Raw genomic sequence first — 12909 nt, forward strand, 5'->3', positions numbered from 1 at the left:
ATATGTTGGATGTTTATCGCAAAGACACGATTAGGTTCGGTTAGATTAGGTTAAGTTAGGTTTAAAAGAAAAATATTTTCCCCAAAATTACTTTCGAAGTTATGAAAATTCGAACAATCGTTATTTCTGGAAAATGTCATTTCGAACTACTGATAGGTAACCGCGCAATCCATTTGTTCGGTGTATTTCTTCATTTAAGTTCCTAGTAACCCCAAATAATAGACCAATGTCAAAATTTAAGCTTTATTAGCACCTATAAAATATATTTTCTCAAACGTGATCGGAAATGTGTCAGTTATAGACCATGCGATTTCTTCCCGGCCAAGGCCTGCAAAGTATGTATGACAATCCATAACTGTCCACTTAGAACATATAGGACTGGAGGCGTCATCGATAGGCAATCCCCTCTGTCAAGGTACAACCACAAAACAACTATCGCACAATAAACACTACTTTCAAATCGATGTTTTTTCATTTCCATTACCGAATTCACCGCGTCAAGTACTCAACGAATGTCGTCTTGCGCTATACAAACTTGCAAAAAATCTCCACTGCATCCAGTCTAGGGTGGAATTACATTCCATACTTAAGCCAATTTTTTACATTAATTGCTAATTTTCTATTTTACGATGACTTGAAAAACATTTTAAAACATTCGAACATTTGACATACTTCATGGACGCTATGTTTTGGTTATAAAGAAGCGACGCGCTCTTTTAGCTCCTATTTTTATCGACAGATTATGTAACGAAGTTATTCAAATTGATTTCTCCGTCGTAATGTATATTCAATAACAATCTAATAAATTATAAATAATGAAAATAAATTGTAATTGTTTAATATAAATCATCATAAATCAAAAAATAAAAATAAAAAGTATACGAGAACATACATACAATACACATAAATTACAAAAGCAATAAAAATAACCAAATAGCTAACTGTCCTTATCCTGCACAAGACATGCGAAAAAGACAGAAAGAGACCTGTTACGTCAATTTCAATTTTCGAACCACAAGCGATTGAAATATTTAGGTTTAGAACAAAGAAACTATAGAGTTGAATTAATGTTAATCTTATTTTTTAAATGACGAAAAGATTGTTGTATTCGTTGTACTGTTTGGAGTTATATCAGAAGTCCGAAAATACATTTGCCCGAAGTAATGTTTGCTCGAATTTTTGTAATGTACTTTTTTAGGTTTTTTTAGGAATATTACAAAACAAACTAACTTAATCATTTCTTTGTAATAAGCAACCAAAATCCCCTGAAAGCATAACGGTTTTGTTATAAATAGGTTTTCGAGATTATGAAACTACCTGCACAACTCTTATTACTTGAAGTGAATTCATATAAAAGTCAACATAATACGATAAAATTAATTAATATAGACATTAAGACTACTCCATCGCTCTTGTGTTCAAGTAGTTTTCACTAGAAGCTAAATATGGTGCATTTTGTTATTTCCAGAAGAAGCTGAATATGGATAATTTTTGGGCCTCTAAATTGTGGCAAACAAAATTAAGCAATACTGCAGTGACTTTACTGTTTAAATTAAATGTTTTAGTTTTTTAAATATTTCTATACATGTATCTACGTTTGTAAAAGTTAATTTCGGCCATGCTTGTCATTGGCTCCAACGCTGACCGCGAAAAGAACTCCGGACATTTTTTCGTGGTTTTTGGATTAGATTTTGGATTTTATTTATTGTCATCCATTTATTGGTAAATCAATAGGCAATTTAAAAAACTCCGGACATTTTTTCGCGGTTTTTGGATTAGATTTCGGATTGTATTTATTGTCATCCATTTATTGGTAAGTCAATAGGCAATTTCCTCTGGCAAATACAAGTAAAACAATACCACTGTTACACTACACACAAAATTGGAAAAAGAAGTTCACTACATCCAGTCTAGCCAAGGGTGAAATTAAATTTTTCATATACAAGATTAACCAGTACGTAATACATATCGACACCGTCCCGTCGATAACTTTCCGTCCCTAGTATATTCATGAGAATCGATTTATTTTTATAGGCCTATTCTGTGTACGGACGTGATATGAATGTGTGTTTTAACTGTATACAGATATTTGTAAAAATAAGCTAGTGTTGTAGACTTTGTTTGTGTGTGAGCATAGTGACACAATTCAATTTTACATTTGAGTGCACCTGTTTGCTTGTAGTACTACCCCCCCGCCCCTCAAAAAGTGGCAGTTTTGTTCGAGAAATAATGCTAATATCGCCTCCCGTCCTATATACTCTAAGACTGTCCACTTCTCTAAGCTTTTAAATCTACCTACCAATAATGAACTATGTAAACAGGCTAAAGAAAAACTCATACAGCCAACTGCCAAGTGTTCGTAATTGCCACGTAATTTAATCGTATCTTTTTAAAAAAAGGCGGTAAAATAAACTAATGTGCTTTGGTATTCTTTTCTGCTTTTTTTGATTTTTTTCTATGGTCGTCGCGAAAATAAGTTCTAGAGATGAGCGATAACGAAAATGCCTGCAAAAACTATGTCAAAAATTATTTTTCATTTTAATTAACCTTTTTTTTTCGGTTCGAATCCGACCGGATCGAAGGAATTTTTTCTGAGTGTTTTTTCCGAGTGTTCGATCTTTGTATTAATAATTATAACAAACTAGTGGAGTAATTTCACAAAAAATAATTGAATATCAATTCAATAAAAATTTAATTAACCTTTTTTTTTACTTTTTCTATTATATGTATATCTTCTTCTCGTTAGTCTTCTATTATTTCCTCACATTGTTTGAGAAAACCACTATATAAGACTCGACGGAAACAGAGATTGCTTGACTCGTATTAATACAAGGCGTCTCAGGCGCCAGCGAGGCCTTGTAACTCATACTCGTCCAGCAATCCCTTACTTCTCGGCCTTTGCAATAATGTACTATTACTTGTTACACTACCGAGCACGACACCCGTTGTCAATTTTATACGGTGACCACTTCGCAGTCGGCGTGTAGAGTTCCTGAAATTTCCTATTATACCTTAAATTAATTGTGCTTAATAAGTTATTTTTCCCACCTAATTGAAGCAGGTTGCATTAACACTACGATTAATTGGACGTGGTTAAACAAAAAGGATTCAATGCACGTCCAGTCACTTTCAAGTTTTATTGTTGTATTATTTTCTCTCTAGTTTTATTTTCAAAACTTATAATGTCATGTGACTCCCTGGATATATTTATTTATGTTTATATGTAGGCTTTGTTTTGTGCTGATCTAAGAGGTTAGACTTTAGGAACCTTTTGGTAGTACATATAACTCATTTTTTGATAAGTTTGTGGATTGGTTCCTTTTTGCTTACGTCCAATTACAGTCACTGTACAGTCAATACCACATCAAGTAATACAGTTTGTTCGAATATCGCTTATTATATTTAGTGCGTAGCTTGATACGACGCCGTCTGAGGAAACAGTACGCAAATTTAAGGGCACAACACTGTATACACTAAAATCGGACTTTTTTCTTCGCGTCACTGGGGGCGGTAACCCGAATGGGTCTCGATTGCGTCTGTGGCGGAGGCGGCCTCGTTTCATCTTTTTGACAGATCGTCTCGTCAATGACCTCCGCTTCGCGGGCATTGCCGTCGGTGTCGAGCGTCTGCAGGAGCGTGGCGGCCCCCGTGGCCCCCGTGGCCCCCGAGGCGGTGAGCTGGAAGATCTTCCGGCGCAGCTCCCGCACCTGCGCCGCGCTGGCCAGCTGCGCCGCGCCCCGCGACAGCACTTCTGCGCGCAGCTGCTCGCACTCCGACCTGGAAGCGACAAATATAATTAAATTTACACATCATGAAGCGTTGCTATTACAAGCCTGTCAAACAGTAAAACCTAACACCTGCTACTGAAGTTGCTAACGGATATACTGCAATTAACGCTTACGACTGCAAAGACTCGACTGCAGTCCTTGTGAACGTTAGTCTGAGAATTAAAGGCAGCAATTGACATTTTTGAGATGATATATGATTTTTTTCTGCGTCTCGAACAGCTTCATGTTTTTCAATAACGGCAAATGATAACTGAAAGAAAACACTCACGCCCGAGAAGTAATTATTAAATATTTTATTCAAAAATCTTATACATTTTATATTGGTTCCACATTTTGAAAATGATAGGAGTCAAAGTATTTCCTTTTTTTTACCCGACTCCACATACACGCAGGTATTCTCAAATGAGGTTTCATTACCTCTAACACCCCCTCTTAATGAAAACTTAATTAATAAATGTAAGGGGGGGGACCTCTTACTTATAAACAAAACTGAACTCAACACAGCCCTAGCATTATTCTAAATTTTTCAAAAAGCATTCTGTCAAGAGGTTTTGTAAAGATATCGGCTAACTGTTCCTTGCTATCAATGTACCTCAAAACGACAGCTCCTTTATGTACTTGTTCTCGGATATAATTGTGCCTAATATCTATGTGCTTAAGACGCTTTGAATCTAAACTCTCAGCTATTTTAATTGCACCCTGATTATCCTCGTACAAAATTGTGCTAGGCATTTTATCATACAAGAATGTATCTTCTAACATTTTACATAACCACGCAGCTTGAGTACAAGCTTGACTGAGTGCCATGTACTCAGCCTCAGTAGACGATAAAGCTACACACTGTTGCTTTTTAGAAAGCCAGCTTACAGTACACCCAAAAACTTTAAATACGTAACCAGTTGTAGACTTACGGTCTAGCAGGTCACCTGCCCAATCTGAATCTACATAACCTTCAATAAAAGAATCAGAATATTTTTTATGAAATATTAACCCTAACTCCATAGTTCCTTTTAAATAACGTAAAACTCTTTTAATAGCTGTCCATAATTCTTCAGAAGCGCAAGATTGGTAACGACTCAGTATTGACATACTATTAGCTAAATCTGGTCTCGTGGCTAACATACAATACATAATTGCACCGATAGCTTTTCTACATTTAATTTCGATGGCTTCGTTTTCAGACATATGTAATTTCAGTAAACTGTGTTTTACACTTTGGTCCATCGGTGTGGACACCGGCTTACACTCATGCATGTTAAATTTCCGTAATAATCCTGCGATATATTCTGTTTGGCTTAAAACTGTATGGTCACCGTTCTGTAACACATTTATGCCAAGATAGCACTTAGCAATACCTAGATCTTTAACTTTAAAACATTTCTGTAAATAGTTCTTTATATTGAGCAATTCATTATTGTCTGTCGACATAATTAGGAAATCATCGACGTACACCAGGAAATAAGTTTTAATACTGTTACTCACTTTATAATAAAAACAATAATCATTTTTACTGGCTGTAAAACCATATTTTCTTAAAGTGTCATCTAATGTGTCATACCAATACTTAGGCGACTTTTTAAGACCGTACAGAGCTCGATTTAATTTACATACTTTATCACTTTCTATATTAAAATTCACAGGCAAACTCACATACACAAGTTCATTTATCTTACCATTAAGGAAAGCCGTACAGACGTCCATTTGATGCTGTTTAATTCCCAATTTCACACTTATTGCAACAAACATTCTGAAAGTTGTGAGCTGTGCGACCGGCGAGTAAACTTCGGATGCCGATACAAATTCTTTTTGTTTGAAACCACGAGCTACTAAACGCGCCTTAAAAAACTTATTTCCGTCTTCGCCTTTCTTTATTTTAAAAAGCCATTTGGTATCAACTGGCTTGCAATCAGCCGGCTTGGGAACAACAGTCCACGTGTTATTCTCCGCAAGGGATGATATTTCCTTCTCCATTGCATCAATCCACTTATCAGCTTCATTGCCGTTAATTGCTTCTTCATAAGACTTAGGTTCAAATACTTCGGCAAAATGAAGTACACTATACATTTCTGAGTCTTCATATCTTTGTGGTGGTCGAATCTTACTACGATCTCTCAATCTCCTTTGTTCGCTTTGTTGACTTTGCTCGATATCAATTGTTTCTACAGATTCTTCGTTGGTAACTGTTTCGAGTTGACTATTATTTATTCTTGTTTCCATCCTTTCAACCTCTACTTCTTTTTCATTTTCCTCAATTTCACAATTATTACTATCAGTAGAGTCAATTACGCGTGAACTCGGCCGTTCCGTCTTTGTTTCTTCGATATCTGTATTTGACAGCAAAATTATATCCCTGGTCAAAATAACATCGTCTTTTTCAGGAACATAAACACGATATCCTTTTACATTTTCTTCATATCCCACAAATATTCCAATCGCGTTCTTATCGTCCCACTTCTTACGAATTTCCTTCGGAATGTGAAAAGAAACACGATTGCCAAAAACTTGAAAAGTATTAAAATCAACTGATTTGTTTGTCCAAAGTTCAAACGGTGTTTTTTTCTTTACGGGACTTGGGCCAGTTCTATTTAGTACATAAATGGCTGTATTCACAGCTTCTGCCCAAAATCTCTTGGTCATTGACTTTGCTTTCAACATTGTTCTGGCAGCTTCTACAATTGTGCGCATTTCCCGTTCAGCCCTACCGTTTTGTTGAGGCGTGTACCTTATAGAGTTTTGATGTACGATTCCATATTTATTCAACATTTTACATACCTCGTTACTTGATCTGGGTTTAATCATTGTAAAGGTAAAAGAAAAAAACGATTTGAGAAACTTTTCTCCATGGACTTCATATTTGTACGTGCTTATTTTTTTTTTCTGTAATCGCACTTTTGTTTACATTTTTGATCACAAATTACGGACGCAAATTTGTTAACAAATTAAAATTCGAGAGTAACGTCTAAGTCTTTAATAAAAAATAAAGTCTGCATTTGAAATCATAAATGTTAAAGACAGTGAGAAGCCACAAGTAACATCTATGCTTCCATTACGACATTAACAAATACACAAGCTCCTGAGCTAGTCACATGGCGATAATTTGTGTTTTTTTTATAGTAAGCGACACGCCTGTTCATAACAGTTGCAGTGCCACTCAGAGCTTTAAACCGCAAAGATCGGACGGGCACTACCACTGCGACCGTCACCTTGAGACATAAGTTGACAAGTCCCATGTGCCTGTAATTTCACCAGCACCATTACCCTTTTAAACCGGAACGCTCACATGAAGTAATGCTCACATTATTGCTTGGCGGCAGAAATAGGTAAGGTGGCAGTGCTTCCCTGGAAGACTTTGACAAACAAATTAATTTATAACTCTCGTGTTATCGGTAAAACATCGGGAACCACATTCTTTGGACTTCACATTGATAGGAAAATGCAATGGGAGGAACAACTTCAAATAATATGTAACAAGCTATCGAAACAATCATACGCTCTCTTTCAATTGTCTAAGGTGGTAAACAAAAACGCTTTACTTGTAGTTTACCACAGCTATGTAGGTGCAACACTCAGATATGGTATCTTATTTTGGGGTAATAGTAGCAACATAATACAAGTTTTTCGATAAGGGCAATCTGTGAACTGAAACAGACCGACAGTTGCAGAAACTATTTTCGAGAAGTAAAAATTTTGACCTTGCCTTCATTATATATGTATGAAACAGCCTTATTTATACGACGACACCAACTTTTTCCTGTAGTTACAAGAGCACGACGTCCTAACCAACTACGCCAAATAAATTGTAAAACGTCACTATTTGAGAAGAGTATAATTGCAATGGCACCAAAAATCTATAATAAATTGCCATTACAGTTAAGGCAGAATGAAAATTTCGCGGAATTTAAACGCACATTATTTGAGTATTTAATTGAAAAATCATTTTATACATCAAAGGAATTTTACTAACTAATTTCACATTAATTAATTTATTATTTATTATTGAGACGAACGTGACTGTATGCCATTGATTTATTTACTTTATTGATTGATTTATAACTTTTGTTTTGATGTCCTAACTGTTGTAGATTTTAAGACTTGATCCTGTGAAGGTGGAAGCCTATAATCAATTGTTTATGACTATTTAATGATAATTATTAGTGTTATTTTATTATTATTATTATTATTATTATTTGGAAGTATTGGACAAGTATAATTAATAATAATAGTATAATTCGTATGCCTTGATGGTACGTCATGGCGACCATAAAATAAATGTTATCATCTTTATTGTACCCATGATGACGAATAAAATGATTTGATTTGGAGAACTCTTTGGGAAGTATTCCTACTTGCATTCAGTGTCGAAACTGACTGCATGCTGAATAATATCGATTTCGCGCAAGCAGGCCGTCTGTAGCATACTCGAAACTGCCAGCTCGGTGTATATGAATAGTGACCTCACAATCTGCAGGTGCTTACTTGAGATGTTCCATCACGGCGGGCAGCCAGCCCGGCGAGGTGGGCTCGCAAAGCTTGCCGAACCAGCGGCACAATTCGCGCCGCTGCCGCTCGCACAGGCCCTCCACTTGCGTTATGCGCTCCTCGTAACTCTCTGCAGTCATTGACACTTCAGAGTTATCCAGACGTTTCTAGAGTATTTACTAAACAACCCACATGCATTAACTACGTTGAATTGGTTAGTCATGTCGTCCAGTGGCAGATTTGCACTATGGGTGCTGGATGATGAGGTCCCAGAGTCTAAGTAATTTCCTGAAGTGGATTCTGTTACTCTAGTTCTCGTGGTATAGGGTATTTCCTACTTTGAAACCAAGTAATTGGTGTAATTGGGTGGATATTAGAATTTTGAAGAAAATCATTTACATGGTTTGATTTGGTATTTCATGTTCTATATTGTCATGTGGATAATAAATTTTTGACAAAGTCTTAAATTTAATGCTGTAAGGGGCAATATTGCCAATATTTTTGCAAATTTCATACAAACATTTAAAAACTATCTTTTTTTTATAACATCAAGTGATGGGACGATCAAGTTGTGCGCCAGAGCTTTAAATTGCAAAGCTCTGAGGGGCACTACCACTGCGAATGTCACCCTGAGACTTAAGTTGACAAGTCCCATCTGCCTGTAATTTAATGCCGACATTAGTGCTTGGCGGCAGAAACAGGTAAAGTGGCAGTACTACCCTGGACGAACTCTTTCACAAGGAGCTCTACTGCTTCGAAATATCAAATTAAAAAAAATATCTGTGAGATGTGTGTGGTTATGCATTACTGTGTTCAAAATTGTCTATAAACTTGTTTCATATCTTGAGTCTTTCTGGTACCCTCTTAAATATAAAACTGGAAACATTAGATAGTGCATGTCCTAATTCATTATGTTACCAATAAGTTCGCGGTCATGATGAGCTGCAGCCCCTATCAGCTGATCCCAGATAGTGTTCTTCTCGTGTAAGAGTGCATCCAGCTCGGCTTGCTTACTTGCTAGTTGCCTTCGTAGCTGTAAACAAAATAAACTAGTGGTTAGTGACATTATGTTTATTATACATACTACATTATTATTAACCTAGATGTTGGCGACCAGCTGTAATGAAGCCTCCTTTGTAATTTTAGTTTTTTTTTTTACATTCATTTTATGAAATATTGTCTCACTTTTTGCCTGTCTTTGTTTTCCAAATTTTGGCAGTTACTTTCTCTTATGCTGTCTGGTTTTAAGTTCAGAGTTGTATTTTCCATCAATTTCATTAAAAATGTTTAATTTGCCAGTGTTTCCACAGTGCACTAAAAGTGCACATTTTAAGTTTGTTTATAAATATAAAGTCCACTTGCAACACTACATGAAAACTATACTAAAGTGCAGGTGAAAGTAGCCAAAGTCAGTGTATACTACTGTAGTGTAAGGTATTGTCATTGGTTGGTAGATGATTGATTATATTGTAATTAAGAAACTTATTTATATTGATTTATTACATGCATATTTATACTTTCTTATACAATGTCATCATTATTTTGCTTAGACCAAGATGTGCCTGAATATGGAAAGAGTAAATCTGGTGGCTGTTACTGTACTCCTCCTCACAAAACAGGCAAAAATTAAAAACAATTGCTGTAAGTAAAACAAATTTAGAAAAGCTAAACATATTTAAGATGGTAAAAATTTAAAATTATAAAATAAAAACGTATTAATACTTTATTTACACATTATAATTTACACATTGTAAATTTTACATATAATTATTTTGTATTTGGTTTGACTTGGCATGTTATGAACAGTCTTTAACACAAGTTTGTCCTATATTGGTTGTTTCTTTTTGAGGACCCTTTCTTGGCAATTAACTAGGAGCCACTCTTTATTTTATATGTTAACAATTCGACTTTTGTACTACAACTGTAGTGGCTTCATCTATTTGAAGAGTACATTGCACAAACTATTGTATTTAAGTTCTTTAGTATAACGTACATTAATGATGTAAATTGTTCACTAAATAAATATTATTATATTGCTTATTATATACAAGGCAACAATATAACTTAGATGTAATGTATGACAATAATTACCTCAGAATTATTCTGTTTCATGTGGATGAGGTTTTCGGCCATCTCCTGTCTCTTGTCCTCCACTTCAGCGAAGATGGAGTTGCCTTTAGCAGCTGTCAACACAATGTTTAATATTATTTTACAACCGTTACTGTGCTCTTGAAATTTTAGGCAAAATGATAGGAGTTAACACATTTTTGCCCCAGAGAATTAAACATAATAGAAAACTCTGTAATTCATTCTTATGCTTATTTATATGGATTGAATTAACATGGTGCAAGTGTGGTGGCAATTAACACACCAATCCACATCAATTACAGTGCCACTAAAAGCTTTTAATCACAAAGTTTTGAGGTACTCAATCACTGCATCCTTCAACTATTCAAAATTTTTAAATGTCAGCCATCCACAATTTTTCTCTATGACCTATATTCCAAGTGATGATGGCGGTTGCAAGACCAATTGGCTTTGCTAATGGCGTCATTCACCATTATTTTAATATTATTTTTAACTACTGTATGTAGTAATTTTTAGTTGACACTGGTGAAATCATCAATTATTTTGATGGGGCCATGACATTTAATACAAGAAGACCTATATTCCATTATCCAGTCAAATCACATTACTTATGCAGTCAATCAGTATGAACTAAATAATGGACAAGACAATAGTTTCACTATAGTTATTTTACCATGAGGCTGTGAGTCTGCAGTAGTACACTGGTGCAACATGGCCCTGGCCTCAGCCAGCTCTGCCAGCGCCGTCGCCTCCCTTTCTCCCGCGGCCTTCAGCTCCTCCCGCCGTATATCCGCAGCTACCCGCATCTCTCCAATCTCATTCACTAGCTCCTCTGTTCTCTCCCTCCAAGACATGATCTCTGCCTTCGCTTCTTCAAGTGCCAGTTTCGCTGTCGATGCATCGCATAATGCATCCTTCAAAGCCAACTTAGCATCTTCTAATTCTGAATTATCACGTTCCGGACTCTTTCTTAACACTTGAGTTGCTTTTTCCTCTTTTAAACGACGGATCTCGTCTTCCAACTTCATCGTTTCAGTTGTATGACGTTCATTGGCTTCTGTACGAGCTTCCCGTAACGCAGATATCTCTTCTTGGAGAGCTGTGATACGGTTATTTAGCTCCTTTGATCGTCGTTGTTCATCAGATTGATAAGTCTCTAACTCGACCGTCAGGTGACTCTGTGTGTCCAGAGCAATCAGGTAACTACGTTTCGTGTCATGTAGCTCTTGTTTCAACGAATCATACGTGAGAGACAGACTTTCAAACTGTTTCTTGAGCAAGTAATACCTTTCGCCAAGTTCGCCATTTGTGAGTTCTTCCGCTTCGGTAAAAGTGGTCTTGTTGCTTATTGTAGAGTAATCCATGGTAAGTGCGTCACACTAGTCTACTTAATTTTGTGGTGATTTAGTTATGTTCAAAGCACTTTAAACAGTTCCTATTCAAAAATGTTTACTTCACAAACTTGCAAAGTAGGTAGCAACGAACTTTCAAAATTTAAACAATGACATTTGATAGTTTCGGATACACGTAAAAAATGTAAGTGTCAGAAGTGGTCATTATTATAATAGCAGGTAATGTAATACATTATTCTTATGCAATGTGAAACTCATTATCAAATAACTGTCTAAGCAGCGGTTGTTATACAAAAAAATCAAGATGGCGAATTCAAAATGGCGGCCGAAGAAAAACTTGCTACGATCCGGCTGAAAATTGGCATACGGGGTACCAAGCACAAACTACTAATAGTACCAAGTATTTAGAAGTCCTTAATCGTAATTTGGAGTCAAAAATTGTTTTGCTTTTTTTTACTTGCTCTGATTCGGTTAAAAATTGGCTTCCGGAGACCTCTAAAAGTGCCTGATAATAATTTTTCGCCTTTTTCAAATATGACCGCCATAGAAGCATTCGTTGGCGGCAAAAATTTGCTCTGATCACTTTGAAAATGGGCATGTGGGGGTTTCTAGGAGTGCTAGATAATAATTTGTATTCAAAATTAGTTTTTCGCCATTTTTCAACATGCAAGCGTTTTTTAGCGGCGGCAGATATTTATTGCTCTAATTCGACTGAAAATCGGCATGTAGGGGTCGCTATGGGTTTTAATAATAATTTACGATCCAAAATAATTTTTCATCATTTTTTAGTAATGCTGCCATTTACATTTTTTGCCATTACAAACTTTTTAATAATAATAAAAATTTACTCTAATTTGACTGAAAATTTTCTTTCTTTTTTTCGTTCTCTATGGGTGTTCAATAATAAATTGCAGTCAAAATTTACTTTTTGGCAATTTTCAATATGGCCGCCATTAAAGAGGTATGTTAATTTATTAAAACAAAGTCATAAGTGCTGAAGCCGTAGGCCGAGGCTCCAGCGGAGGGCGGAGCCCGAAGTGTCTTGTGTTTTCTTGGAAGCTATGCCAATGAGAAATATTAATTGAAATAATGCCAGACGATCACACCTAATTTCTGGTCTCAAACTAAGTTACTTACTTTTAGTATGAGTACCAGAGTAACAATAACTCTGAGGGCAATACCCAGAATACTTGACCAGAACC

General features: G+C 35.9%; 1 protein-coding gene across 1 annotated transcript; it reads right to left on the bottom strand.

Moving 5' to 3' along the window:
* Window positions 1-3093: 3093 nt before the first annotated feature.
* On the bottom strand, window positions 3094-11769 carry LOC113236535 (protein Spindly-B). The gene is made up of 5 exons (XM_026472652.1): window positions 11029-11769; window positions 10359-10450; window positions 9186-9300; window positions 8265-8397; window positions 3094-3777 (listed from the first exon to the last, which is right to left on the bottom strand). The coding sequence occupies exons 1-5, from the start codon at window positions 11717-11719 to the stop codon at window positions 3474-3476; spliced, it is 1335 nt and encodes a 444-aa protein (XP_026328437.1). The 5' UTR covers window positions 11720-11769; the 3' UTR covers window positions 3094-3473.
* Between the last annotated feature and the right edge of the window lie 1140 nt (window positions 11770-12909).

This window comes from Hyposmocoma kahamanoa, unplaced genomic scaffold (genome assembly GCF_003589595.1).
Source record: "Hyposmocoma kahamanoa isolate Upper Pololo Valley unplaced genomic scaffold, ASM358959v1 92, whole genome shotgun sequence".
Lineage (NCBI taxonomy): Eukaryota > Metazoa > Arthropoda > Insecta > Lepidoptera > Cosmopterigidae > Hyposmocoma > Hyposmocoma kahamanoa.

What these genes read in the sequence shown, in the direction of transcription:
- LOC113236535 (XM_026472652.1), bottom strand. Translation starts at nt 11,719, where the DNA reads ATGGATTACTCTACAATAAGCAACAAGACCACTTTTACCGAAGCGGAA. An exon ending in TGAAACAGAATAATTCTGAG is followed by an intron (nt 9,301 to 10,358) that starts GTAATTATTGTC and finishes TTTTGTTTACAG; the next exon opens with CTACGAAGGCAACTAGCAAG. An exon ending in GCCGTGATGGAACATCTCAA is followed by an intron (nt 3,778 to 8,264) that starts GTAAGCACCTGC and finishes TGTCGCTTCCAG; the next exon opens with GTCGGAGTGCGAGCAGCTGC.